This window comes from Euprymna scolopes, chromosome 4 (genome assembly GCF_053919585.1).
Source record: "Euprymna scolopes isolate OS-2025 chromosome 4, ASM5391958v1, whole genome shotgun sequence".
Classification (NCBI taxonomy): Eukaryota; Metazoa; Mollusca; class Cephalopoda; order Sepiida; family Sepiolidae; genus Euprymna; species Euprymna scolopes.
Window position 1 is genome coordinate 106,065,088 of NC_136485.1, and position 25,612 is coordinate 106,090,699.

Sequence of the window (25,612 nt, forward strand, 5' to 3'; positions counted from 1 at the left end):
ATTTAGTTTGGTGGCTATTCATATCTTCTTCTGGCTTATTCATATTTCTTCTGAGAAAAAACAAAAATAAAGAAAAATTTGTATGATGTACCTGAGATAGAAAGAAAAATAGCGTATACCAAAAATCATGCAAATGGATCATGTAGTTTTATTTTTATCTTTATAAAATTCTGCTTGTTCCTTCTTTAATTAGTCTGTACGATACACTTTGAAAAAGGCCAAATACAAGTTTTTAAGGCCAAACTGCCAAAATGCCTAGCAAACCATAATATCCAACTGGAATTTTGTTAATATCGCTTTTGAATTTTGATCCCACCTCCACTCTCCTCCTCTAGATTTTATTCTTTAAAATAACCTTGTTTCAAAAGTTCTTTCATTGTATTTTTAACTAAACAAGAGTGTGTGACAGAGACTAAGTGAAACTCTGGGTGCGGCAAGTTCAGGTTCAGTTTGTTCCACAGAAATAGTTTAATCAAATCCACACCTGACCTTGTGTCAAACCTCCTGGGGAGGCCTTCTCCCACCTATCCCCCCTCCTACATTCCTACTTGTTAATGTTCAACCACTTTGTTTTTGCCTACCTCCCTTCTCTCCTTTATTCCTGCTCTCATTATTATTTTATCTTTCTTATCCACTTGAAAAGAGGGAAGTTGGTTTGGTTGATTTCCTGCTGTTTTTTGGGTAAATAAAATTTACTAGCTTGCTTCAGCAAAATTTCCTAATATTATTGTGTGCATGGGCACACGGCGTTACTAGGGAATCAAAGTAGCCACTAAATATTAGCAGACGAAAGCAAAACATTTCTTTTTTTACTTGTTAAGCCCAAAAGCCATTCTAGCTTGTTAAGCCCAAAAGCCATTCTAGGATAAGGGTTCATGGGATAGAATTGTCACCATCTCATGTTACGGCTACTTTATTTACATTAGAACGGCACAAACACAAATATGCTGTGGCAGAGAACTAAGACTCCTCAAAATACGTCACAACTACATGAGCTAAAAATAGCAAACCAACTTTTTCGAGTAACAAAGAAAAAACACAAAATCTCAATTTTTTGCAATAAAAAGAAAATATATACAGTTAATAAATGCCACAGATATTTTTGCCTGTAAGAAATCCAACTAAAACTTAATGATAGTCATTTGTTTGTTTATTGACACCATCGACTGTAGCATAAACAGCTTTTCATGAAGCTAGTGAGTTTCACAGTATATTCCCGAGCTTGGCCGAGAGCTAGGAACATCCCATCCTGACTTAACTGTAGAAATCAGGGGTAGTCGCAGCAGTACCCAAGCAGCCCATTTAATGACTAATTATCACAAACAAATAATGCACTTCAAACAGCTCTTTTTAGGTCTAACTTTCAACAAACTACCTTAATGCAATATCCACTTCACTTTCTACTACTGCCTGCCATCTGAGACTCCCACTTGTGACTTCAGTAGCTCTAGCTCACATCTGCAGCTACCAGCGACTCCGGCAGCTTCCAGTTCACTCCTGCAGCTGTGATATAGTTGGGGCATACATAATGTGTTTATTGTGTCATCCATATTTTCATGTTCATACGTGTGTAATGTCATGTTATATACTGAGTATATAATGCATGTATACTGACGTGTTTGTGATTGTCTAGTTTCTTTATATAGAATATTGATATTTATGTGTAATTATCTAGCATTCATGCATGTTTCTACATTTTGATATAATGATAGCTGCGGTGTGTGTGTGGTGTTACCACATATCACACAAACAATACAGATAGTTCTTCTTAACAAAGGGACGGATAACATCTTTCTAGGGTTTACATTTGGGAAAACACAGGAACTGACCTTTGTTCATCTTTTGGTCCTGATCCACAAGTCTGCAAAAGCTGCAATGAAGATTTATCCCAAAGAATGACCATAAGGCCACCATTCGCCCATGTATGGAGTATTGCTGTCATATTTGGGCTGGTGCATCTGCTACTAGTCTCTCGCTCCTTGACAAGGTTCAAAAGAGAGTCGCAAATCTGATAGGCCCTGAACTGGCATCTAAGCTTCAGCCTCTGTCCCATCGACGAAACGTTGCATCCCTCTGCCTGTTCTACAAGTATTTTAATGGTGAATGCTCTAACGAACTGCAAGCACGTGTGCCCCCACGACGTGAACACCCTCAACAAACCCGACAGGCTGCTAAATCCCACCCCCACACTCTAGAGATCCCTAGATCTAAAAGATCTTTCTACTCCAGTAGTTTCTTCCTCAGAACCGCTAGACTTTGAAATTCCATTCCAGGTCCCTGCTTCCCCAACTGTACTGACGTGCAGAAGTTCAAGTGCAACGTGAATCAACATCTTACTGCCCAAATCCCTACATAGTACCCCAGTAGTTGTTGCCCCTGATAGTAGCGCCCTACACCAAATTGGCAATGTGCCTTGGGATGAAAATGTAATAATGTAATAAATAAAAGGTTATATTTTCATTCATTATTTCCAGATGTTCCCCGACCTTAGAGTTGCATGCTTTTCCTTGTTTCTACCTTCTGGCTATTTCTTGCACCCGATTTCTTCCCTGGCGTACAGGGATCATTATCCGTCCACTATCTAATCCGGTTGTTAGCTAACTGCCACTCGTCTATCTAACTTAACTATCTAACTCTACATGTATATTTCAAACTCTTCTTTCCCAACTATATCATCACTGCAATGTAGCATTAAAAAATCAATTAACTGATCATTGTCACGTAATCCATTTGTAATCGATAATTATTATTAGCTAAATTCTGAAATTGTTATATAAATATTTTTTTGCCAAGTTAAATTCTTAATACATATTTTATCTCTCTAAAATACTTAATTTGTTTCTGATATCCAAACATTTTTCTATTCACAATCGCCCATGATTAGGTTCCTGACGTTATCTGAGAGACTAACAAGATAACACAGCCTTTAGTGACTCTGGCAAACTTCAGCTCACTCCTCCAGCTTCCAACAACTCCTGCTGCACTCCAACTCATTCCTGCAGCATTCCAGCTTACTAGTGTAGCTTCCAGTGACCAGATCCCGTCTACCCAATCCAGAGCAACTTCAGGCACATCATCCTACCCTGAGGTCATCCTACCCTGAGGTAGGATGACATGCCTCACAAGACGTCCGTTCTAGCTTGAAACAATCCTGATTCACGAGCTCTTTCACCATACAATTTACTATTTTCTCTTGATAAATAAAACATAATATCTATCATTTTTAACTGATCATCTACATTTGTCATCATTTTTTGCTATGCTTTTACATCTTTGCCTTTGTTAGTTGTACGATCGATTCACACCTTCATCTTTTGACCTTCATTTGACAACACCATATTCAGTCATCAATTTGGCATAAATCATGCATTCCAAGTCAATGGGTTATATTCATGACGTAGAATGATTATCAGTTGAGAGATGAAGAACATTACAAGAAAATTGAGAATAACTGAGATGAACTAAGCTCGAATATTTGTAGGGACGATTCATAGCAGAAATCTGTTGATATTAAAAGATGACCATTTTATATATATACAGCACAATTAGTTTGACACACTAGTTCTTGTTTGATCACTGGTTAACCATATTGAGCCTAGCCAGTATCAGACAGATGACCATTTGAGAATACTAGATACTCTATGTAGGTATGTAGGTATGTATAATACTTTTGATGTAAAGTTGAATTGTACAATTTCAGGTCATCTTTGGACAAGGTTTAGCAATATGTGATATTTTAGAAAGTTACCATACAGAGGGTAGTTCTTCTGCATCTACGAAAGGAGGAGGGCTTAATTGAAAAGCCAAACTGGACAGAGGGAGCCCGTCAACCCTGTAGTGCAATCTTCTAGTGATAGAAGTGGCTACCAGAATCTGATAATTCCATCTCCAGATTTTCTGTCAAGGTTTACTCCTGATGGGGTAATTCCACAAGGCAGACGAAGTTTAAAATCAGAGCTGCCTTCTTCTATATGAAATACCACCCAAAGTTGACAAGCCCTACCTGCCTGAAGTGGCTAGTTTTAAGGCGCCAGTGAACCGCCTTTGGCCCTTCTCCCAGTTAGCAGAAACAGTTTTATTGGGCTTTGTAGTTAAGCCACATGAAAAAGCCGGGAGCTAGACTGTTTGTCAAAGGCTATTTGACATGCACACCATGAGGCCATTTTAGGGAGAGAGAGCTTATCCTCGCTACCACCTTTGAAACCAAATGTCACAAATAAAACACCCACTTCCAATTTGTCATGAGCTAGCATGAAAGTAGTAAGGCATACAAAACTGTCATGAGAATGCTCATGTCAGTGCACAATATGCTCTTACCAAAGACAGCAAAATATATAATATATATGTTATATACTGCAGGGGAAAATTTTCATGATAATGTTTTCCACAGATGAGAAGCCCTTGTGAAAAAACTCTACCTAATAATAGGTACATGGAGGAAGAAAGAAAAGTTTTTTCGTTGAGGTAGAAAACAAGTTCTTCTTGTGAATGTCGTAGAAGGAGGAAACAGGAGTTTAATCTAAGTGGAGTACCTCCATGGAAATAACAAAAGAGTAAATAGAAACTAGCAATATTTCTTATGTGAAAAAATGGTTGGAAGGAACAGAAACAATCTTCTCCAACTAAATTGTTAGCAATCATAAATAAAGCTGTATTTTTCTCTCTTGGAGAAATGTCCTTATTAGGTGATTTGGTGATGCACTGACCAATCAGCTTACAGTGTTCACTGAAGAACTACTTCAACCTCTTAGGGAATCATGCCAGATTCATCCTTTATAAGATCTTGTTTTATCAGTGAGTGTTAAGACCACCTCTTCTGTATCTATATAATATTTTGCTTGTTCTTTTCTTACTTAGTCCATATGATCTGCTTTGAAATAGGCCAAATACAATTTTTGAAGGTCAAACTACTTTAAAAACAGGTCAAATTCATGAAATTTAGCCTTTAAAGGGCCAATCTGGCAACACTGGACAAAAATAGGATTTCTCTTTGATGTAGCCTCGTTTTCGAATATCATTATAATAATATATGATCATTGTTGTAATAGTGTGAGAAAGAAACTCATGCAGCAGTTCTTCACCGAAGAAAGATGTCAGTGAAACATTATGTAAAAAAAGAGAACATTCAGAAGAAACAAAGGAAAAAATGAACATTATCTGCCATTGACTGATGAGTAAATTAAAGATTGTCTTTTACAATGTGATTTTATTATTTGTATTGAACTATGTAGCACAATATTACTGTCTGAGTATTTTTAGTACTTATTAATTTATCCCATTTAGGTCAGTTCTATATTTAAAATACAATGGAAACTATTTTCATAGAAATGTTAATAAACTGAACGCTATTAAAAGTTAAATTCTTCACTAGTTTGGAGACGGAATGCGTTGTTGTGATAAGTGATTTTTTTCTCTACTAATTCGCACTCTTTATTTTAAGATTCAAATATTAATAACTACATTTTATTTCAGTATTTAATTTATGTATTTCTGTTGTATTAAATGCTAGCTTCTTTTTTTTTTTTTTTTTTTTTTTTTTTTCTCTCGTCCATAAATGTTTATTTATCTACCGAGTTGATTGCAAAAATAGATTACCTAATTGTACTCATTTTTAGTTCGTGGGAGGGGAATCTATCACCATACTTTCCCTTAAACAGGTCCGTTGGACTTTTATTAAGTACAATACTTAATAGTTATTTTTTATTTTTTATTTATTTATTTATTTATTTTTCTTTTTTAATGGAGAGTAGAAAACGCATTGTGGATGCGTTATCGGCAGCTCCTGTTACTCTCGCTTCTTCTTATTTGTCCCTCAGTCCTCATTTTTTTAAATGAGTGATTTTTCTGACAAAGGGAGAAGAAAAAGCTGTTTTCTAGGTTGGCAGTATTTTTGCGCGAACAGTTGGCAGAGTTGGTGGAAATTTTCTGTTTCTATGTCTATCCTTGTAGCCATGTCACTAGTAAGGGTGCTGGAGGTAAACATTTTGTCTGGGCTGACGTTATCCGCCTGATAGTCAGGGACCCGAACCTTGGATTAACCACTAAGGAGGCTGTCCTATCAGCAGGTGCAAAGTACTGGGGCTGCTGTATTGCCATTTGGTGAATGGAATCTGGACCATGCAGTAGCTTCTGGTGGGGCCTCTCGATGCCATACTAGTGGGTAATTGTTACGGCTTTACCTTATCATGTGGTACAAAAAAAAAAAAAATTCTTCGTTTCTTTTTCTCTCTTAGTTTCCCCTCTCTGTCCTGCTCTAAGTAAATCTGTCGACCTAGTCCACAAATTCCAAAATTTCATCATGACAAGTTTCAAGAAAAAATACACGATTAAACCCGGTTCTCCAACTTCCAACGTAGACCCCTACTACCATGTCTCCTTCTCCAACATCAGGGGTCTACGTTCTAACCTTCCAGAGGTTGAAACCCAATTACAGGAGACTAAACCAGACCTTTTATTTTTAAGTGAAACTGGCATTGGACAGGCTATTTCCCTAGATGAGTTTGCAATTACAGGATACTCTAACTTAACTTCTAAATCTGACCCCCAAGATCGCCATGGGCATGGAATATGTGCCTATATTAAAGATAGCTTTCCATGTGGGAGGGACATCTCCAGGGAAGATCCTAACTTACCCTATATGTGCTTCCGGGTTGCTTTAGCTCACACTACTGCATTTATATTTACTCTCTATCGCCCCCACAACAGCGGAGTTACTATCTTTCAAAGCATATCTGAGAAAATTGACCAAGTCCTTTCTACTTATCCTTCAGCTAACATTCACGTATGTGGAGACTTCAATGTTCACAACGTCGAATGGTTGACCCACTCAAACAAGACCGATGATGAGGGGAGGTTCTGTCATGATTTCTCCATTGCCTATGACCTCACTCAGATTGTTCAGGAACCTACCCGTGTGCCCGATAATGACGGCCAGTATGCGAGCCTACTAGACCTTTTTCTCACAACTTGCCCTGAACTATGTTCAGTTTCTGTTCTGTCGCCTCTTGGATCTTCCGACCACTCTGTTGTATCAATTAAGATAAAAATGAAATGTAATAAGTCCCCAGACGTACCACTTCATCGTACAGTATATCGATACACTAAGGCTGACTGGGATAGCTTCCGTACATTTATATCTGATCTACCTCTGCATTCCATGTTTAAAAAGGATGTGTCCTCTATAGTATTAGACCTAACTGATTGGTTAATTGTAGGTATTGACCATTTCATACCCTCTAAAAAGTTTCAGCACAAACCTAACAGCCAGCCATGGTTCTCTCCAGAATGTGCTGCTGCCATTGTGCACAGAAATCACTTTTTCCACTGCTTCAAACGTAATAGATGTATGGAAACTAAAGCCGTTTTCAGGACTGCCAGCAACCATTGTAAGAAAGTAATAAGGAACGCAAGAGAGTTGTATGCTCAATCTGTTAAGTCCAAAGTAGCTGAGCAGCGGCTTGGTTCCCACCAGTTTTGGCAAATAGCAAACAGAATCCTGAACAGAAGCGTGTGCTCCATCCCAACTATTATCAATGGACCTGAGGTAATCTCGTCAGCATCAGACAAAGCCAAACTCTTTGTCAAGAACTTTGCAGCTAATTCTACCCTTTGCGACCAAGGCCGCCAACCCCCAATATTTCCTCCTGTATCAGAAAACACGCTATGTGATATACGTATATCTGTACGTGATGTTGCCAAGCTAATCAAAAACCTTGATTCCAGTAAAGCAACTGGCCCTGATGGTATTTCAATTATAGTACTCAAAAAACTTCAACCTGAACTAGCGCCCATACTTACAAAACTGTTTAAACGTTGTCTTAAGGAGAATAGTTTCCCATCTCCCTGGAAAATCTCATCAGTATGCCCTGTATTTAAGAATTCAGGTGATCGCTCATCCCCCTCTCAGTACAGGCCAATAAGTCTCCTGTGCGTCATGAGTAAGTTGCTAGAATCTGTGTTAAATACAGAAGTAATCAAACATCTCAACAAAAATAACCTTCTTAGTGACACTCAATATGGTTTCCGTTCTGCTAGATCTACAGCAGATGTCCTTACAGTTATATCGCATAGGATTAGCAAATCTCTCGACGGTGGCAATCTTTCTAGGGCAATTGCTCTTGACATATCTAAAGCCTTTGATAGGGTATGGCATAAAGGTTTACTTCATAAGATCGCTAGCTATGGTATAGCTGGAAAAGTCTTCTCAATTATTAAATCATTTCTTTCTGATAGGTTCATAAGAGTAGTAGTTGAGGGGCAAAAATCAGAAGCTCACAGTATTAATGCCGGTGTCCCTCAGGGATCCATCCTGGGCCCAACTCTTTTCCTGATCTACATTAATGATCTTCCAAATCATATCCTTACATCATTTGTAGACATTTATGCTGACGACACTACCATTTATGGTACCACATCTAAGACAGTAAACGAGCAAGTACTCTCCAATTCTCTCTCCTCTGATCTTGAGCATGTAGTACAATGGGGAAAGGAGTGGCTGGTTACTTTTAATGCATCTAAAACCAAGCTTCTCTCTTTACATCATCAACATTTTAATCCACATTTGTCATCAATTGAAATGAATGGCTCTCGTCTTCAGGAGGCCTCAAGTTTTGACAAGCTTCTGGGCTTGACCATTACTCCTGATCTTAAATGGAACACGTATATCAAATCTGTTGCCAAGGCCGCTGGAAAAATGGTGGGATCTTTCTATCGATCCAGTAGATATCTCACTGCTGATGCTATTCTCTATCTATATAAGAGCCAGGTACGTCCAAGGATGGAATACTGTTGCCACATCTGGGCAGGAGCTGCTAGAAAGGACTTGTCCTGCCTTGATAGAGTTCAAAATATACTTCGTAGCCTCGTAGGAGATGTCCTTTTCTCCTCCTTACAACCTCTATCTCACAGAAGAGATGTTGCGAGTTTGTCTCTGATGTATCGTTATTTTCATGGAAAGTGTTCAACTGAGCTTCAATCTATGGTCCCCCCTCGCCAAACTTTCACAAGAAACACTCGTCTAGCTGTAAACACTATCAATAATTTCCCCCACTCTTTATCTGTGCCTAAACCTAAACATAGATTCCATGAACAAAGCTTCTTTCTTAGAACTGCACGCCTGTGGAATTGTCTTCAGTTTTCCTGCTTTCCGGCTGACTACAATATGGTTGTGTTCAAGTCTAAGGTAAATAAGTTCTTGATGAGCCGTTCCATATAAGTTATTAAATTTACCAAATTTTCATTACTAATGATTACTATATTGACCAACTTCTACTGTACACTCTTTAACCCTTATCCTTGAGTGGCCTCTGGGCCTTGATAATGTGGTGATGCCTTTGTAAAAAAAAAAAAAAAAAAAAAAAACCTGATATTTGTTGCATGTTATTGGTTTTTCAGTCCAAAAACCTAATTTTTTGTACTATCCAGAAAATATTAGCTTTATCAAAAAATATTTGTTAATTAAATATAGTTCTCCATACATGGAATTTCCATGCTTCCTGCTAGTTATTAATAATTTTAAAACAAGAACGAAAGGATTTATTCAATTCAATGGTCTGTCAATATTTTTCTTCAAGGGAAGATAATCGATGCATAACTGGGACAGAAAAGAGAATAAGGCCATATTTTCTCATTGCTTTCAGAGATATCTGCGAATCAACCATGATTTCCAAAGGGTTTGAAGTAGTTCTTCAGAAGACAGATGAAATCAATACATTCTGCAAGTTGTAAGAGACAATCTTTAATTCAGTCCAGCACCTTTTGGCAGACAATGTTCTTTTTTTCCTGTTTCTTTCAAATGTTCCTTTTTATGTAAGTTTTCACTGACTTTTCTTCTTCAGTGAAGAACCATGCACGTCAAAATTATAAGTCCCTTTCTCACACCATTACAACAATGATCATATATTATCATAATGATATTTTAAAATGAGCCAACATCAAATGGGAGGTCACTCTCATATTCTTGTTTATGGTTGCCAGATTGGCCATTTTAAAGCCAAATTTCATGAATTTAGCCTTTTTTTAAAGAAGTTTGGTCATCAAATATTGTATCTGGCTTTTTTTGAAGCATAATGTACAAACTAACCATGGAAGAAGTAAGCAGAATATTATATAGATACTCAAATTTTTTCTTACAGCAGATTTTATTCCTATTTTTTTAAAATTAAGTGCCCAGACTGAATAATCATCACAATTGTTGAATTCATTGTATAATCTTAACTAAGAAAAATTGGCCTTAATCTTGTTACAGGGCTTGGTTAAAAATAAAATAAAGTATAATGTTGTATTTACTGTTCATGATGTACCCTTTTCTCTTCAAACGACGTTCAGTGAGTGATGTCACTAGATTTGTCCACTCTGGGTAATGTTTGGTCGCTGGGACTGGGCTGTTTCTTTGACAAGGGTCCTGGTTGATAGGAGGATCTGGTCCAACAGGTTGCCACTCTCCCCACATTGCTTTTGATAGAGTGTGCAATCTGTTGAGCTCTAGTCTCTCAAGTCAACATCACTGGAAAATTGAGGTCATTTCAAGCCAAAAGAAGAAAAGAATAACAAGTCGATAACTGGACTTATTGTATAAAAATAACAGGATAATTATTCACCGAAAGTTACAAAACTCTGATCATTCATAAGTTTCTGACTTAGATGCAAATGCTATGGCACTGGCAGCTTCTATTAGTAATGTTGGGGCGGTCAATGTTATTTGAAATAAGAAAAAATTTATAGATTGGTTATCTTTTGGGGAGACTGAATTTACAAACAACAAATAATGCACACTTGAATCCATATTCGCTATTTTGTTTTTCTTATCCAAAGAAACTCATAATATCTGGCCATATTTTGGGTGACCCACAAATAAATTTGACCACCCAAGAATTTGGTTAACTGTTTTTTTAAAAAAGGCGCCAAAAGGCACAATCTCTTACATTTTTCCGAGATATCTTTATAATCTAAGACGTCAAATTTTTCAGCTAGTATGTTTTTAATGGCTGTTAGTGTCAACACAAATTATCATTCATCTACTTTTTAAATAATATTTCAACCAATTATCTATCTTACTGTTACACTAATACTCCATGTGTCATATGAGAAAAATAAAAATCACTTAAATTAAAAAGGCAATCGGAGTATATATATATATATATATATATATATATATATATATATATATATATATTAGGGGCCTGGCAAGGCAACATGTAAAACAACCAAGCAAACAAAACCCAAGCAAAATTCATCCCGAAGCAGTTGGTTTGCATTGACATTATATATACAAATGTAGGCAAATTTGGGCATATTTTACTGAAATTTGAAAATATATTTTTTTTTATCAATTGTCAGAAAATTTTAACCATAGAATAGTATTACAATCTTCAAAAAGCCTGCAAAGTTTCATGTAGTTTCATCCCAAGGAACCAAAGATATGAGTATTTCAATATTCAATTTGGCCACCAGTACAGATATCGTTCTCTCTCTCTCTCCCTCTTTCTCTGTCTATATGCATATCTATCTATCTTTCTATCTATCTATCTATCTATCTATCTATCTATCTATCTATAAAAGTGAAAATGTGTGTGTGTGTGTGTGTGTGTGTGTACATTTGCCTACACAATAACTCTGTCAATTTTAAGTCTACAGACTCGAAATTTGACATAAAAGGTATTGAGAATAGGGAAAATCTTTTTGATCGGTTTTCGGCCAGAAATTTGGGTGTTAAGAGGTCAAATTTCAACGATTTGACCTTTGAGAACCCTACCAAACTCCTCCAACAATTTTATGCGTAAACACTTGAAATTTTAGATATATGTTCTTTGGAGATGGATCTAAATTTATAATTTGTTTGAGCCCAAAACAATAAATGCTAAGGCGTCAAAATTGTGGTCAAAGTTTAAAAAAAAATTGACCTCTGCGGTCTCTACTAAATTACTCAGCCAACTTTTGATCTGAAATTTTACATAAAGGGTATTAGACATGCAGCAAGCTTTTTATTTAATCAGTTTTTGGGCGAGAATTTGGCTAGGAAGAGGTCAAAGTTTACAGAGTTGACCTTTGAAAACTCTACCAAACTCCTCTGCCAATTTTGGGTCTAAACACTTGAAATTTTAGATGTAGGTCACTTGAACATGGGTCAAACATTTTAAGTTAATTTGAGCCAAAGCAATAAATGTTAAGGGGTCAAAATTGGGGTCAAAGTTAAAAAAATTTGACGTCTGCGGTCTCTACCAACTTTTCTCTATGGTAGTTAAGGGAGCCTATTATATAAAAAGGCATTAGCATACATATTCACACTTTTTAATATATATATATGCACATAAAGTTATGAACAGTATATAGGGCCCGAGCAAAGCCGGGTAGAACTGCTAGTATATCTATAAAAGTGAAAATGTCTGTGTGTCTGTCTGTTTGTCTGTGTACATTTCCCTACCAAATAACTCCGTCAATTTTCAGTCTACAGACTCGAGATTTGATATAAGGGGCATTGAGATTTGAGAAAATCACTTTAATCGACTTTCGGCCAGAAATTTGACTGTTAAGGGGTCAAAGTTCAACGATTTGAGAACTCTACCAAACTCCTCCACCGGTTTTGTTCTAAACACTTAGAATTTTAGACGTAGGTTACTTGAATATGGATCTAACTTTCTAATGTGATTTGAACCCAAAACAATAAAGGTTAAGGGGTCATAATTGGGATCAAAGTTTTTAAAAAATTGACCTCTGCGGTCTCTACCAAATGACACAGCCAATTTTTGGTCTAAACATTTGAAATTTTACATAAAGTGTATTCAGACATAAGGCAAGCTTTTTAATCGTTTTTTTTTTGCTGAGAATTTTGCTGCCAAGGGGTCAAAGTTCAAAATATTTTACCTTTGCAGTCTCTAGCACACTATTCTGCCAATTTTGGGTCTAAACATTTGAAATTTTACATAAAGGGTATTCAGACATGCAGCAAGCTTTTTAATCAGTTTCTGGACGAAAATTTGGCTGGCAAGAGGTCAAAGTTTACAGAGTTGACCTTTGAAAACTCTACCAAACTCCTCTGCCAATTTTTGGTCAAAACACTTGAAATTTTAGATGTAGGTTACGTAGACATGTGTCAAACATTTTAATTTAATTTGAGCCCAAAACAATAAATGTTAAGGTGTCTAAATTGAGGTCAAAGTGAAAAACCTTTGACGTCTGCGGTCTCTACCAACTTTTCTCTATGGTAGTTAAGGAAGTCTATTATATAGAAAGACATTACCGTACATATTCACACTTTTTAATATATATATATGTACATAAAGTTATGAACAGTACATAGGGCCCGAGCAAAGCCAGGTGGAACTGCTAGTATATATACAAAAGTGAAAATGTCTAGGTTTGTGTGTGTGTGTGTGTGTGTGTGTGTGTGTGTGTGTGTGTGTTTGTGTGTGTGTGTGTAGGTCTGTCTGTCTGTGTACATTTCCCTACCAAATAACTCTGTCAATTTTCAGTCTACAGACTCGAAATTTGATATAAGGGGTATTGAGATTTGAGAAAATCTATTTAATCTATTTTCGGCCAGAAATTTGGCTGTTAAGGGGTCAAAGTTCAATGATTTGACCTTTGAGAATCCTACCACTCTCCTCCGCTAATTTTGTTCTAAAAACTTAGAATTTTAGATCCAACATTATAATTTGAATTGAGCCCAAAACAATAAATTTTAAGGGGTCATCATTCGGGTCAAATTTTAAAAAAATTGACCTCTGCGGTCTCTACGAAATTACTCAACCAATTTTTGGTCTAAACATTTGAAAGTTCCCATAAAGTGTATTTAGACATAGGGCAAGCGTTTTAATCGGTTTTTGGCTAAAAATTTGGCTGCCAAAGTGTCAAAGTTCAAAAGATTTTACCTTTGCGATCTCTAGTAAACTATTAAGCTAATTTCGGCTCTAAACATTTGAAATTTTACATAAAGCAAGCTTTTTAATCAGTTTTTGGACGAAAATTTCGCTGCCAAGAGGTCAGAGTTGAAAGAATTGACCTTTACAGGATTTACCTAATTTCTCCGTCAATTTTGGGTCTAAACACTTGAAATTTTAGATGCAGATTACTTGGACATGTGTCAAACATTTTAATTTGATTTGAGCCCAAAACAATAAATGTTAAGGGGTCGAAATTGGTGTCAAAGTTTTAAAAAAATTGACCTCTGCTGTCTCTACCAACTTTTCTCTATGGTAGTTAAGGAAACCTATTATATAGAAAGGCATTACGGTACATATGCAGACTTTTTAATATATATATGCCCATAAAATTATGAACAATATATAGGGCCTGAGCAAAACTGGGCTGAACTACTAGTATATCTTTAAAAGTGAAATTGTGTGTGTGTGTGTGTGTGTGTGTGTGTGTGTGTGTGTGTGTGTGTGCGTGTGTGTGTGTATCCGTGTGTTTGATTAAATCTCAAAATATCATTTTACAATTAAAAAATTCCCCATAAATTACATATTTACAAGAAAAAGACATGACCTGCTGGGTCACCTATCGAGCTCATGTTAGATTGTTTGAAAAAAAAAAGTGAGTTTATAAAGCCAGTTTATATATTTCTGAAATATTAAATTTATAGTATTAAAAAGTTAATGTAAATTAAATTTATATCCAAAGTTATGTGCATTTCAAATAATGTTGCAAAGCCTAGTCAATGAGCTGACATGATGTTGAGCACTAGAGAATCAGCAACAACTATCAAAGCTGACAAGCATATAAGTAAAACCTAGTGTATATATAAGCGAACAGATATGTGAACATATCTATAAAAGTGAAATTGTGTGTGTGTTTGTGTGTACATTTCCCTACCAAACTACTCTGTCAATTTTCAGTCCTACAGATTCGAGATTTGATATAAGGGATATTAAGATTTGGAAAAATCTTTTTAATAGGTTTCTGGACAGAAATTTGGGTGTCAAAGTTCAACGATTTGACCTTTGAGAACTCTACCAAACTCCTCTGCCAATTTTGGGTGTAAACACTTGAAATTTTAGATGTAGGTTACTTGGACATGGATCAAACGTTTTAATTTGATTTGAGACCAAAACAATAAATGTTAAGGGGTCAAAATTGGGGTCAAAATTTAAAAAAATTGACCTCTGCGATCTCTACGAAATTACTCAGCCAATTTTTGAACTATACATTTGAAATTTTACATAAAGTGTATTCAGACATAAGGCAAGCTTTTTAATCAGTGGTTGGCCGAAAATTTGGCTGGCAAGGGGTCAAAGTTCAAAAGATGTGATCTTTGTGGTCTCTAGCAAACTATTCAGCAAATTTTGGGTCTAAACATTTGAAATTTTACATAAAAGGTATTCAGATATGCAGCAAGCTTTTTAATCCGTTTTTGGGTGAAGATTTGGCTGGCAAGATGTCAAAGTTGAAAGAGTTGACCCTTGCAAACTTTGGATCTTAACACTTGATATTTTAGATGTAGGTTACCTGAACATGAGTCAAACTTGTTAGTATATATATACATATGCACATAAAGTTATGAACAGTACATAGAGCCCGAGCAAAGCCGGCCTGAACTGCTAGTAAATATATATACCAGCTTTTTTGGTAATTTTATAAGTTCCAAATCTCAGCGACCATTAATCAGAATTTAACAAATGAAGGCACATTGGAAAATTAATGACCTGAATTGTGTAGTAGTCTATATGACATTTACTTTTTAGGTCGCACATTAAGGGGATCCGCTATTATCCAGAGCTTATTTTTGGCACTTTTTTACAGCCATAAAATGTTTCATGTTAAAATGTTTCATTTGTTTTCCTAGTTTTGCATACGAATTACAAAATATCTGATATTTCATCAATACCTCTGGCCTTGATGGAGGGGTGACTAAAACTTGCTGCTATGGTTTCAAATAATCTGAAATAACATCAAGGGGAGACTTGATTCCAAATATTCCTCATATTATTATTTCTCCCCTCTTTGGTTTTCACACATAAAGTAAATTTCATAGTATATAAGGATTATTTGATACTGGAGATATTCATAATCGTACTCTATTTGCAAAAGAGAGTAAATATAACATATGAGAAATATTTAAAATCAAGTCTCCCCCTTGCTGTTATTTCAGATTATTTGAAACCGTAGCAGCAAGTTTTAGTTTCCCCTTCATCAAGACAAGAGGTTTTAGGGAATCTATTTATATATCTATAAAAGTGAACGTTTCTGTCTGTCTGTCTGTGTACATTTCCCTACGCAATAACTCTGTCAATTTTTAGTCTACAGACTCGAAATTTGATATACAGGGTACTGAGATTTGGGAAAATCGATGTGATCAGTTTTCTACCAGAAATTTAGCTGTTAAGGGGTCAAAATTCAACAATTTGACCTTTGAGAACTCTACCAAAATCCTCCAACAATATGGTGAAGAAAAAGGATTTCCATTTGCACAAGTAAAATCCATTGGATTTTACTTGTGCAAATGGAAATTTTTTTAACTTTCTTGAAGTTATACATTTGGATTTTACCGTCACTGGATTATTTATCTTCCACCAGACTATCCATTCATGTGTAATCACCTTTTTCTTCACCATATTCCCTCTGCTTCACTTTTTTTGTTTTCAAGTAAGATCTTTGATGTTGTTTCATCAAATACTTTTGCATGCAAAATCCGATCCCGCATTTTGCTAATTCCTACCCTCTGATGAGAAGGAAAGTATTTCTTCAAAACTCTGCGGATAAAGGACTATCCACTTATCTAGTGTTTCCTTTTCAGATTAAATATATTTTTAACTCATTTCAAAGTGTTTTTTAACATGTGTAGGGGACTAGGGCATATAAATACCCCAATCCCGTTACAAAAGAATAATGAAACGAATGGAATTGAAGGAAACAAAGACTCAATTGATGGATAAGATAAACGTCGTTTATTTGCTGTTGAAAGAATGAACGTTTTAGTTATAACATGTGTTCATGTCCGCGCGAGTGTAACCAATGTTCGTTGCGGGGTTGGTGTTGTAGAAGGATAGGAAATGTGTGTTCATCTCACTATCGTTTGTTCGCGCATGGGAAGAGAAATAAGTGTTGTAGTGGAAATGAGAATACTAGTCCAGCATGTAGACAAAGAAGAGAATATGAGAGTTGACATCAGTTAGTAGTCAGCTACGCGAAGATGTTCTCAGGGACCAGTAGTAGATAGAAAGAGAAAGAGTGTGAATGTGTACATACGGTCTGTTAGCTCGTGCCCCATACATAGTAGTAAGGGGTGTTGACGCGCGCGAGCGTGCGCCTCCCGAAAGGGAGGCAGCTGGTTAGCCCAACCTCTCTAGTCGAGAGTTGGTTCTAAAAGGGTTAGAAACAGCTTGTCTCTTTGTTTTATACTCGTTTCCGGCGGTCATTTGCGCATGTGTATAATTCCTTAGAAAGCGGAAGTGACGTCGTCCATGTGTGTGTTCGTGTGCGCGTGTGTGTCTATACATGTGAATGTGAGTGTATGTACACGAACGTGAATATGTGTACATGTGTAACGTGGGCGCGTATGTTTGTGTGCGCGTATGTATATGACATAGCTTGAAATGTGAATGTGTGTTTTTGTGTGAGACTTGAAAAAGGCTCGTACACATGTTTTATTAACTGTTTGCTCGTATTATAAGCTCTATTTCCTATTTGGTTTTATCGAGCTTTTACATCTGGCTGAGATAATTTTATAAATATTAATTCTTTAATATTTATAATATACTTTAATTTTACTATCTTGGATCATTTTGGTAAATTTAATTGCAATTTTTATTATATATATATATATATATATATATATATATATATATATACTGGTAGCCAAATTGAATATTGAAATGCTCATATCTTTGCTTCAATGGAACGAAATTACATAAAAATTTACAGGCTTTTTGGAGATTATAATACTATTCTATGGTTAAAATTTTAATATAAAATATATATATATATATATAAATAATAATCATAATACTATTCTATGGTTAAAATTTTATGACAATTAGTAAAAAAGAACTTATATATTCAAACCGATAAAATATGCTCAAATTTGCCTACATTTGTATATATAGTGTCCTGCAGGCGAGCTTCAGTTTTGCTGCTTCGGTTGTCTCCCCTATGGCCTATGGCCTAGCCAGGCGACAAGCATACATACACACAGACATGTATATGCCTTCCTTGACCACATTTACCGGTAATGTAAATAATAATAATTTAAGAAAATTATCTGAGTCACACTTAAAAATTTATTAATGATACTAAATGGCCGATTCTAACTCTAATAAAAAGTATAGCAGTGTAGAGATTAATGTTGTCATCAGGGTTTGTTACTTAGAAATTTATTTCTCTATTTGCATTTAGCCATTAATTTATATGTCTTATTAATCATATACGACAGCCACCTACCTTGAAAATGCTGCTGTCAAACCTGATTTAGTTATATGGAATAAGTCAGAGAGAGTGGCAACCTTGGTTGGAATGAGTGTCCCTAATGATGGAGGTCTGAACAGAGCTGAAAGAGAGAAACAGACGAAATATGAAGGTCTCATGCATGATATGAAAAGAAACTGGAATCTTAGGGATATCAATCATACCACTTATTATAGGTGTTACCGGGCTTATGAAGAAGAACTTGAAGTCCTACCTAACTAATATTTCTGGTGAACCAAGTGCAAGAGAAATCCAGGCAATTGCACTTAAGGGAACAGTGACGATACTAAAAAGAGCTCTCGGTTAATTTCAATAAAAAGCAGGGAAATTTTGGCAGCTAGTTTGGCTGTCCCATACTCAGCATTACAATCTTCAAAAAAAGAAAATGAAAAGGAAACAAAAAAAAAAAAACCCCAAAACAAAGCCTTATGAGTATATTAAATAGGAGGGACAAATTATTGACTAAATGCAGGCAGAAATATAGATATAAAATTACCAGTAGCTGATGACATCAATATTTACATTACTATCTGCTAGATAAGAGTTAGAATAAGCCATCTACTGTATACGTTTATTGATTAATTTTTAAATGAAATTTAGAGAATTTCCTCAAATTATTATCTACATTACAAGAGAGACGTTAACCCCCCCCATCCGTCTTGAATTTGCATGCCATGCACATGCACCTTAACTCTCGTCATAGAAAATTACCATACTGAATGGGAATTTAATTCTCCATTTTTTACACAATACTATTTCGAATTACTGCTTTTTGTGATAAACACTAGCACATTTTCGCTCTTATGATTATGGACTGTTCATTTTTCTCTCAGAAAATAATCATACGTATTCTAAGCGACGTGTGACACTTTGATCACAGAAAAACAAGTAATTTTAAACTCCATGCTATTCTCATGAAATCCTCATTTAGCTAATCCTGCATAATTAACACTCATTACAAGAAAATACTTACGTTGGAACGATTTGAGCTAGTATTCCTAACATGTAAATAATGTGAGAAACTCCAGTTACAATGCCATTTTCATGTTTTAAGCCGCCTACGCACATTTAGGTGATATTTTGGGGAGGAAATTTGAATTTTCCAGGCGTGTATTGTCTGAAAATCATTTTTTACAAACAGGCTATCAAGCTCGTTTGCTTATTAATAATCATGAATTTAAATTATGTCCTGACCCTCCAAATAGGACTGCTTGTTACATTCCCTCGAAATGAGGAATAAATTTGTTGAAAAATTCAATCATATCTGGCACAATGATTACATCTTGTCAGTAAGAGAAGTCGATGCCAAAATTGGGAGCAGTTGTTCCCCAAAGTTATCTGTTGGAGAGATAGTGCTTATTAAGTCTCCCAACAAACCCAGACAATTTTGGAATCTTGGTAAAATAATTAAATTAATTACTGGAAGTGACAATAATGTTCGTTCCACGGTTGTTCTTAAAGACAGGTGCGAACAGGTCCATTCCTTAAAAAATCTTGTGCCCTTGGAAATTAAGGGAAATAATGATATTGTATCAACCGAGTTTATTGAGGAAATAAGTCCTTCTGTCCAACCTGTTCAGTTCCTGATGATGGAACATCGCCTATGGTGTGCAGTGATTCCTGTGACAGCTGGTATCATTTCAGCTGCATAGGAATTAATCAGCAAGGTGCCTTAGGGAAGTGGCTTTGTTCAAATTGTAAGGATGAAGCTCCACAGGTTATTCCACATAGTGATCATTAACTCTTGCCAAGAGCACCATGAACATTTTCGAAGGAAAACCATGCTACCACTCCAACAAAAGAAGTTAACTGCTGGCTCCCAATTTGGGAGGCAAAACTGATCCACCGTTTTACAAGGACTTTACCCAGACCAATAACCTTTCTTTGATGTTATAACTGAATAAAATTTTAGTTGAAAGGTATAGTTTTGTAATTGTGGAATTATTTTTGCCTCAGGCAGGAAGTATTGAGTTTGTGAGATTAATTTCTCACAATAAATGTTGTTTATTTCATACTAATACAGTGATTTCAAGTTCTTGGTCAGGTGTCATTATTTTCCGGAGTTATTTCTATCTTTTTTATTTTATGTATGTGAGGATGTGACTGATCTTCTATTAATCGTCGATCTCGTTAAATTTACCTTTAACGGTCCCGCGGATACCTTACTACTTTCGACTACAAGAGATTTTTGCACCCGCAACCTTGGTCCTACAAATTGATAGATCCCGATTATGAATTGGTGAACGCCAATCACCCCCTTACAAGTTAGTGACTCCACGGTCACTACATACAATTGTCAACACCTAACTCAGAGCCACACTTTCACGTAAATCATAAAGAGTTTTTTGTAGATTTTTTAAAATTAGCTTGAATTAAGATCCCTTTTTATTATTCATTTTATTTTTTCCGAGATTGAAAATCATTCCTTCATTTATTTGTTTTTCTCTTCAACCGTGTTTTTATATAAGTATTCGTTATATATTTGTTTTTTGGTCTGTTACCTTCATTTTCTTTTTATATCTAAAATCAAATACTTGATCAATTTACATAATTGTTTATGGAAGGAGTACATTTCCGTTAGGTAACAGATTGTATTTTTCTGTAGTTTTTTTTTTTTTTTAATTATGTTGAATTCTAAAAAAGAACACAAAAAACTGTTTCCGCAGCCATAGGTCGAGTTAAAATTTGGTTTAATGCGTGTCCGCCGTTCTTTTCCCAGTAGTTGTTGAACTAATAAGAGAAAAGCCAGGGAGGTGAAAAAAGCGCACGCGCGGTCCGTTCGTCTCTGTCTCTGCCCGAACTCACACAAGGGAATCTTGGTGATAGTTTTTTTTTTTGTTGTTTTTTTAAATTTATTTATTTTTAAGAAGAAGAAGAAGAAGAAGAAGAAGGAAAAAAAAAGGAGTTCCTGTTGTAGTCAACCATATATTTCTATCGTTTCGTCGGCCTTCCTGTAAAATTTTTCATTTATTAATTTTTTTTTTTCGCCGATCCACTTCCCGCTTTGCATTGTGACATTATTTGCCAACAATGACGATGAAACGAAAACAAAAAAAGAAATCGCAAGAGAAAGCTGATCTTTCTTCTCCGAAAACACCAATTGAAATGTCGCCTGGTTTTGTGAGTAGCTTATTCGCGAAATATATTTATTTATATATTTTTTCTTCACTATTTCTTTTGATAGAGAACGAAACTTAAACTTCGACAACTCTTGAAAGAGAGGAGGTAGTCAAAAAGTTTTTACGAAGTGAATCGATCGGTTTTGATTTTATTTTAGTGTTCTACGTTATTATTTTTAATTAAAAAAATAACTACATTTTAATCATAAAAAAATAAAATAAAAACTACTGTTCTTTCCTTATTTCAATTATAGTTTTGTAAGAATTTTCGAAACTTTCTTTCTTAAGCCGTTTAAATTTTTTTACAATCCATCTTATTTTAATAATTTCTTCGCTTTATTTTATCGAATTTTTAACGCTAATTAATTTCTGTATCATTCAATGAAGTTATGTATATTTTCAACACGAGCCATTTTTATTTTGCTAACTTTATTATTTATAGAAATCGCAAAACTTTTTTTTTGCGCTATTTTAAATAGTATTTTTCAAGTTAAATTCAAATTTCATGATATTTTTTTTTGTTTATTAGATTGTTAGATAAAAAATCGGGTTTGTTTTACTATACACGGAGATACGAAAAAGTTGTCAAAAAACAAATATTATTAAAGGCAAGATAAGTTACTTTTCTACCTTACTGGCTAAGTTTTTATCTAATGTAAAATGTTTAATCGAAAAACATGCTGTTTAAATTAAATCTTTGTAGCTATGTTCCATTTATCCACGAGGGCAGCATTAGTCCCAAGTTCAGTGTTTAATTGGCGGAATCCAGCTCTCCCAAAAAGATGAACTCTGGATTCCAATCCAAGGTCAGTTTTTACGACGTGCCCCAGCCAGCGTATTATAAACACCTCAACTTTCCCATGTTGAGAACGGCTTTCCGAATAAATACCCCCTCTCAACAGTCCCATGTTAAGAACGGCTTTCGAGGTTGGGTGTTTATTCCGAAAGCCGTCCTTAACATGGGGAAGTTGGGGTGTTTATAATACGCTGAGTCACCTAAAAATTAACCCAATCCAGAGTGCGTTTTTTTTTTTTTTTATTATTTAGGAGAGATAAAATTGCCTTAATCTAGAAGGATTTCTCATTCATTGACAGAAGAAAAAATAGCGTTAGAACAGATACTACACTTTGTTCTTAGCAAAATTAAATTGCGATATGTTTTTAAAGCTATAAATGGGATAATCGTTATAGATTAGGAAAGAGAATTCGGGACGCTGAAACCGTACACGACCTGAAGAAACTGCCCCCCCTCTCTATATCCGTATTTTTTTTTCTTCACCGCGTGCTCCGAATTTTCCCTCCAAACACAATCGATTTATATTCGAATAAAGAAATTATTAATATCTATCATTTATGTATTTTATTTTCTTGTGCTTGTGCATCTGTTATCGCGTTAAGTTAAATTCGATTTTTACGATATTTTTGTTAAACTGTTAGAACAGTACAGAATAATTACTCTTCCCTCCCTATGTTAAAAATTTGTTTCTAAATATTTCCGCGTGGTAACATAAATTCACGAGTACCGTATTTTTTTGTTTATTAAATTTATACGTTTGATGTTCTCGCGTGTGAACTTCAAAAAAATATCTTATGCCTAAGACAGCAAATCCGTTCAGTTTGTAGATCGTTGAAAAATTTAGTTAAAATAAAGTCCATTGTTATTGTCTGATCTTCAATTATATTTTCTATTAAAATCTAATCAGCTTTGTCTTTTTAAAGTTTATAAATTGGTATGTGTTTTCTTTTTCAATGATTGAAATCAACGTCTGTCTTTTTTTTTATTCAGACACTATTAAATTTCCAGTTAAAAATAGGAAGTTTTGGGTTTCATGCTCTTCGCGCATAACATTTTTAAAAAGTAAAATTATTTCAGTTAACTTAAATCGCTTGCCGGTCATTTTTATGCTTTTTTTTTTTTTTTTCGAATTTTAATTGCAGTTTTATAAACAAAAAAAAGGGGGCGTATGGTAGCGGTACCCCCCCCCCCCGTATTATTTTATTTTATTTTTTTGATTTTCAGCTAATTATTATCAAATGGGCTACCGACCCGATTATAAAAAAAATTATGGTGTTTGCGCACTTTAGCCATCGCGCTATTTTTAAATAGCTTTTCAAGTTATATTAAAGCTTAACGATATCTTTTTTAATTATTATGGTAATCATGCAGAGCGATCCGTGCTGAAATAATAACGTTATTTAAAAAGCTATTCTTAACATGGGGAGGGGATGGTGTTTTGTACCTATTCTGTACTTTAACCTTACAATTGAATAAAAAAACAAAACTTTAAACGTAGAAATACGATTTAAAAAAAAATAGCGCGGATCTGCATTAGCACCAAAATAACTTTATTTCAGCACGGTGGAAAAAGTGCTCAAGTACCGAAAAAAATTGAAAAGACGAAAAAAAAAAAGTAACAATGATAACAAAGTCAAATTATATATATATATATATAAACGTCCGCAAAAACACTCGGCGTGATATTTAAACGTTCAACATTCTATTGGGTCGACAATTATCGTTTTCAAAAAGTGACAACTTAAACAAATACTTAGTTAAACTTAAACAGTTTAATTGTTTCATTATTTACCTTTTTCATGCTTTGACTAGCAAATGCAAAAACTATTTTTTAATATCTTCTCTTTAGTTTTATAAAACATTATACGAGCGAGTATAACTATGGAAGGCCAAAATAGCAACATTTCACCCAAATAAATCTAAGTTCTTTTTTTTGAAATGTAGTGGCTAATAAGTCTGTATCGATTTTTAAAGTAATGTAAAATGTCAGACACATGCTAAATGATATAATAAACACTCCTACATACATTTAGACACGGAGTTCATTTATCTGTTTTCAAAAACACCTATATTGATTACCCGGTACTCCTATAGTTAGTAGTTATTGAGGAAGTGTGACATATATATATATATATATATATATGGTAATAAGCTTTTATTTTAATACACAAATTACTTTTGTATGTTTTATTATATTGGAATACGTAGTATTTAGAAATTCTTCTTGATAACTAAATCTCAACCATATGCGATGAGTGAAATATTTTTAGGAAAATAAAGCGAACTGATTTTCTTTTGCACATCCATAGTTTCAAATATTTAATTACATTTTCTCCTTGACTAATAAAAAAAAAAGTAGGTTTAAAGATTTTTCGAGCTGGAAAATAAATGAAATTGTTGCGATTATAGTAGAAGTAGTTAATTGAAAGAATTTTTAAAAAGTTCATATTGAGGATATTTTCCGACACTTTATGCTATCTAGCTTTCTACCTATCTAATCGCCGGTGGATGAAAAAGAGAGCGATAGATAGAAAGCTAGGAGAGAGTGTAATTTTACGAAGATCATGGCGTCTCCTTCCTCTTAACTGATGTTTGGTCGTACGTACACGATCTTTTCTATCTAAATATTCATTTTCCTCGGGGAGAACAAAATATAACTTTGATCCTCCAAAGTACTTATTTTTCTATTATAAACGACTAATTAACGTTATTAGTATATTTTTCTGAAACTACCCGACTATTTTTCATATTTTTTGTGGTAGTATCGTCCAATATTTTGAAACATTAGTAGAGAAAGCCCATCTTTATTTCTTGCTCACACGAATCGAAAAAAAAATGTCGCCGATTTCGGTAAGATCTTTTCCTTTTATAAAATATACATATATATTCTTGTTTTCATAGTCAGTCCTATAATAATATTCTGATCTCTTCAACATTTCTTCTGGATATCTATTTTGATATTGTGTAGCGCGTTTGTGTGTGAGCGCTCCTTTCAATGTGAAAACTTCCTTTTAAAAATGCAATTAAAAGAAATCCTCGAAAAGAAAAAAAAAAGGCGGGTGGAAACTGAATTATAAATTATTTTTTGCGATTATATATTCCGTTTGAATGACAAAAAGGTGTTGAAAATATTTGTAAACGATTACTTATGTAAATGAAACTAAGTTTACAATCGCCACTTTGTAGTGATGAAGATGCACGCCTAAATTATTTTAATAAAAAATAATGGAGATATATATATATATATATATATATATATATATAATTTAAAAATATAGATATATACAACAAATACAAG

The 25,612-nt window shown here is 34.7% G+C and overlaps 1 protein-coding gene across 5 annotated transcripts in view; it reads left to right on the forward strand.

The window, feature by feature from the left end:
- Positions 1-21,176: 21,176 nt before the first annotated feature.
- The window catches only part of LOC145269215 (zinc finger RNA-binding protein-like), a 117,377-nt gene continuing 112,941 nt past the window's right edge, over positions 21,177-25,612 (forward strand). For 2 of the 5 annotated variants that reach the window (XM_080124843.1, XM_080124857.1), the window contains exon 1: positions 24,830-25,164. In XM_080124843.1, the coding sequence (XP_079980969.1) occupies positions 25,150-25,164 (15 nt within the window). In that variant the 5' untranslated portion in view covers positions 24,830-25,149. Of the gene's footprint in view, positions 21,520-24,829; positions 25,165-25,612 lie in introns of those variants that run through there. The other 3 variants (XM_080124835.1, XM_080124840.1, XM_080124849.1) reach the window with 3 other exon arrangements.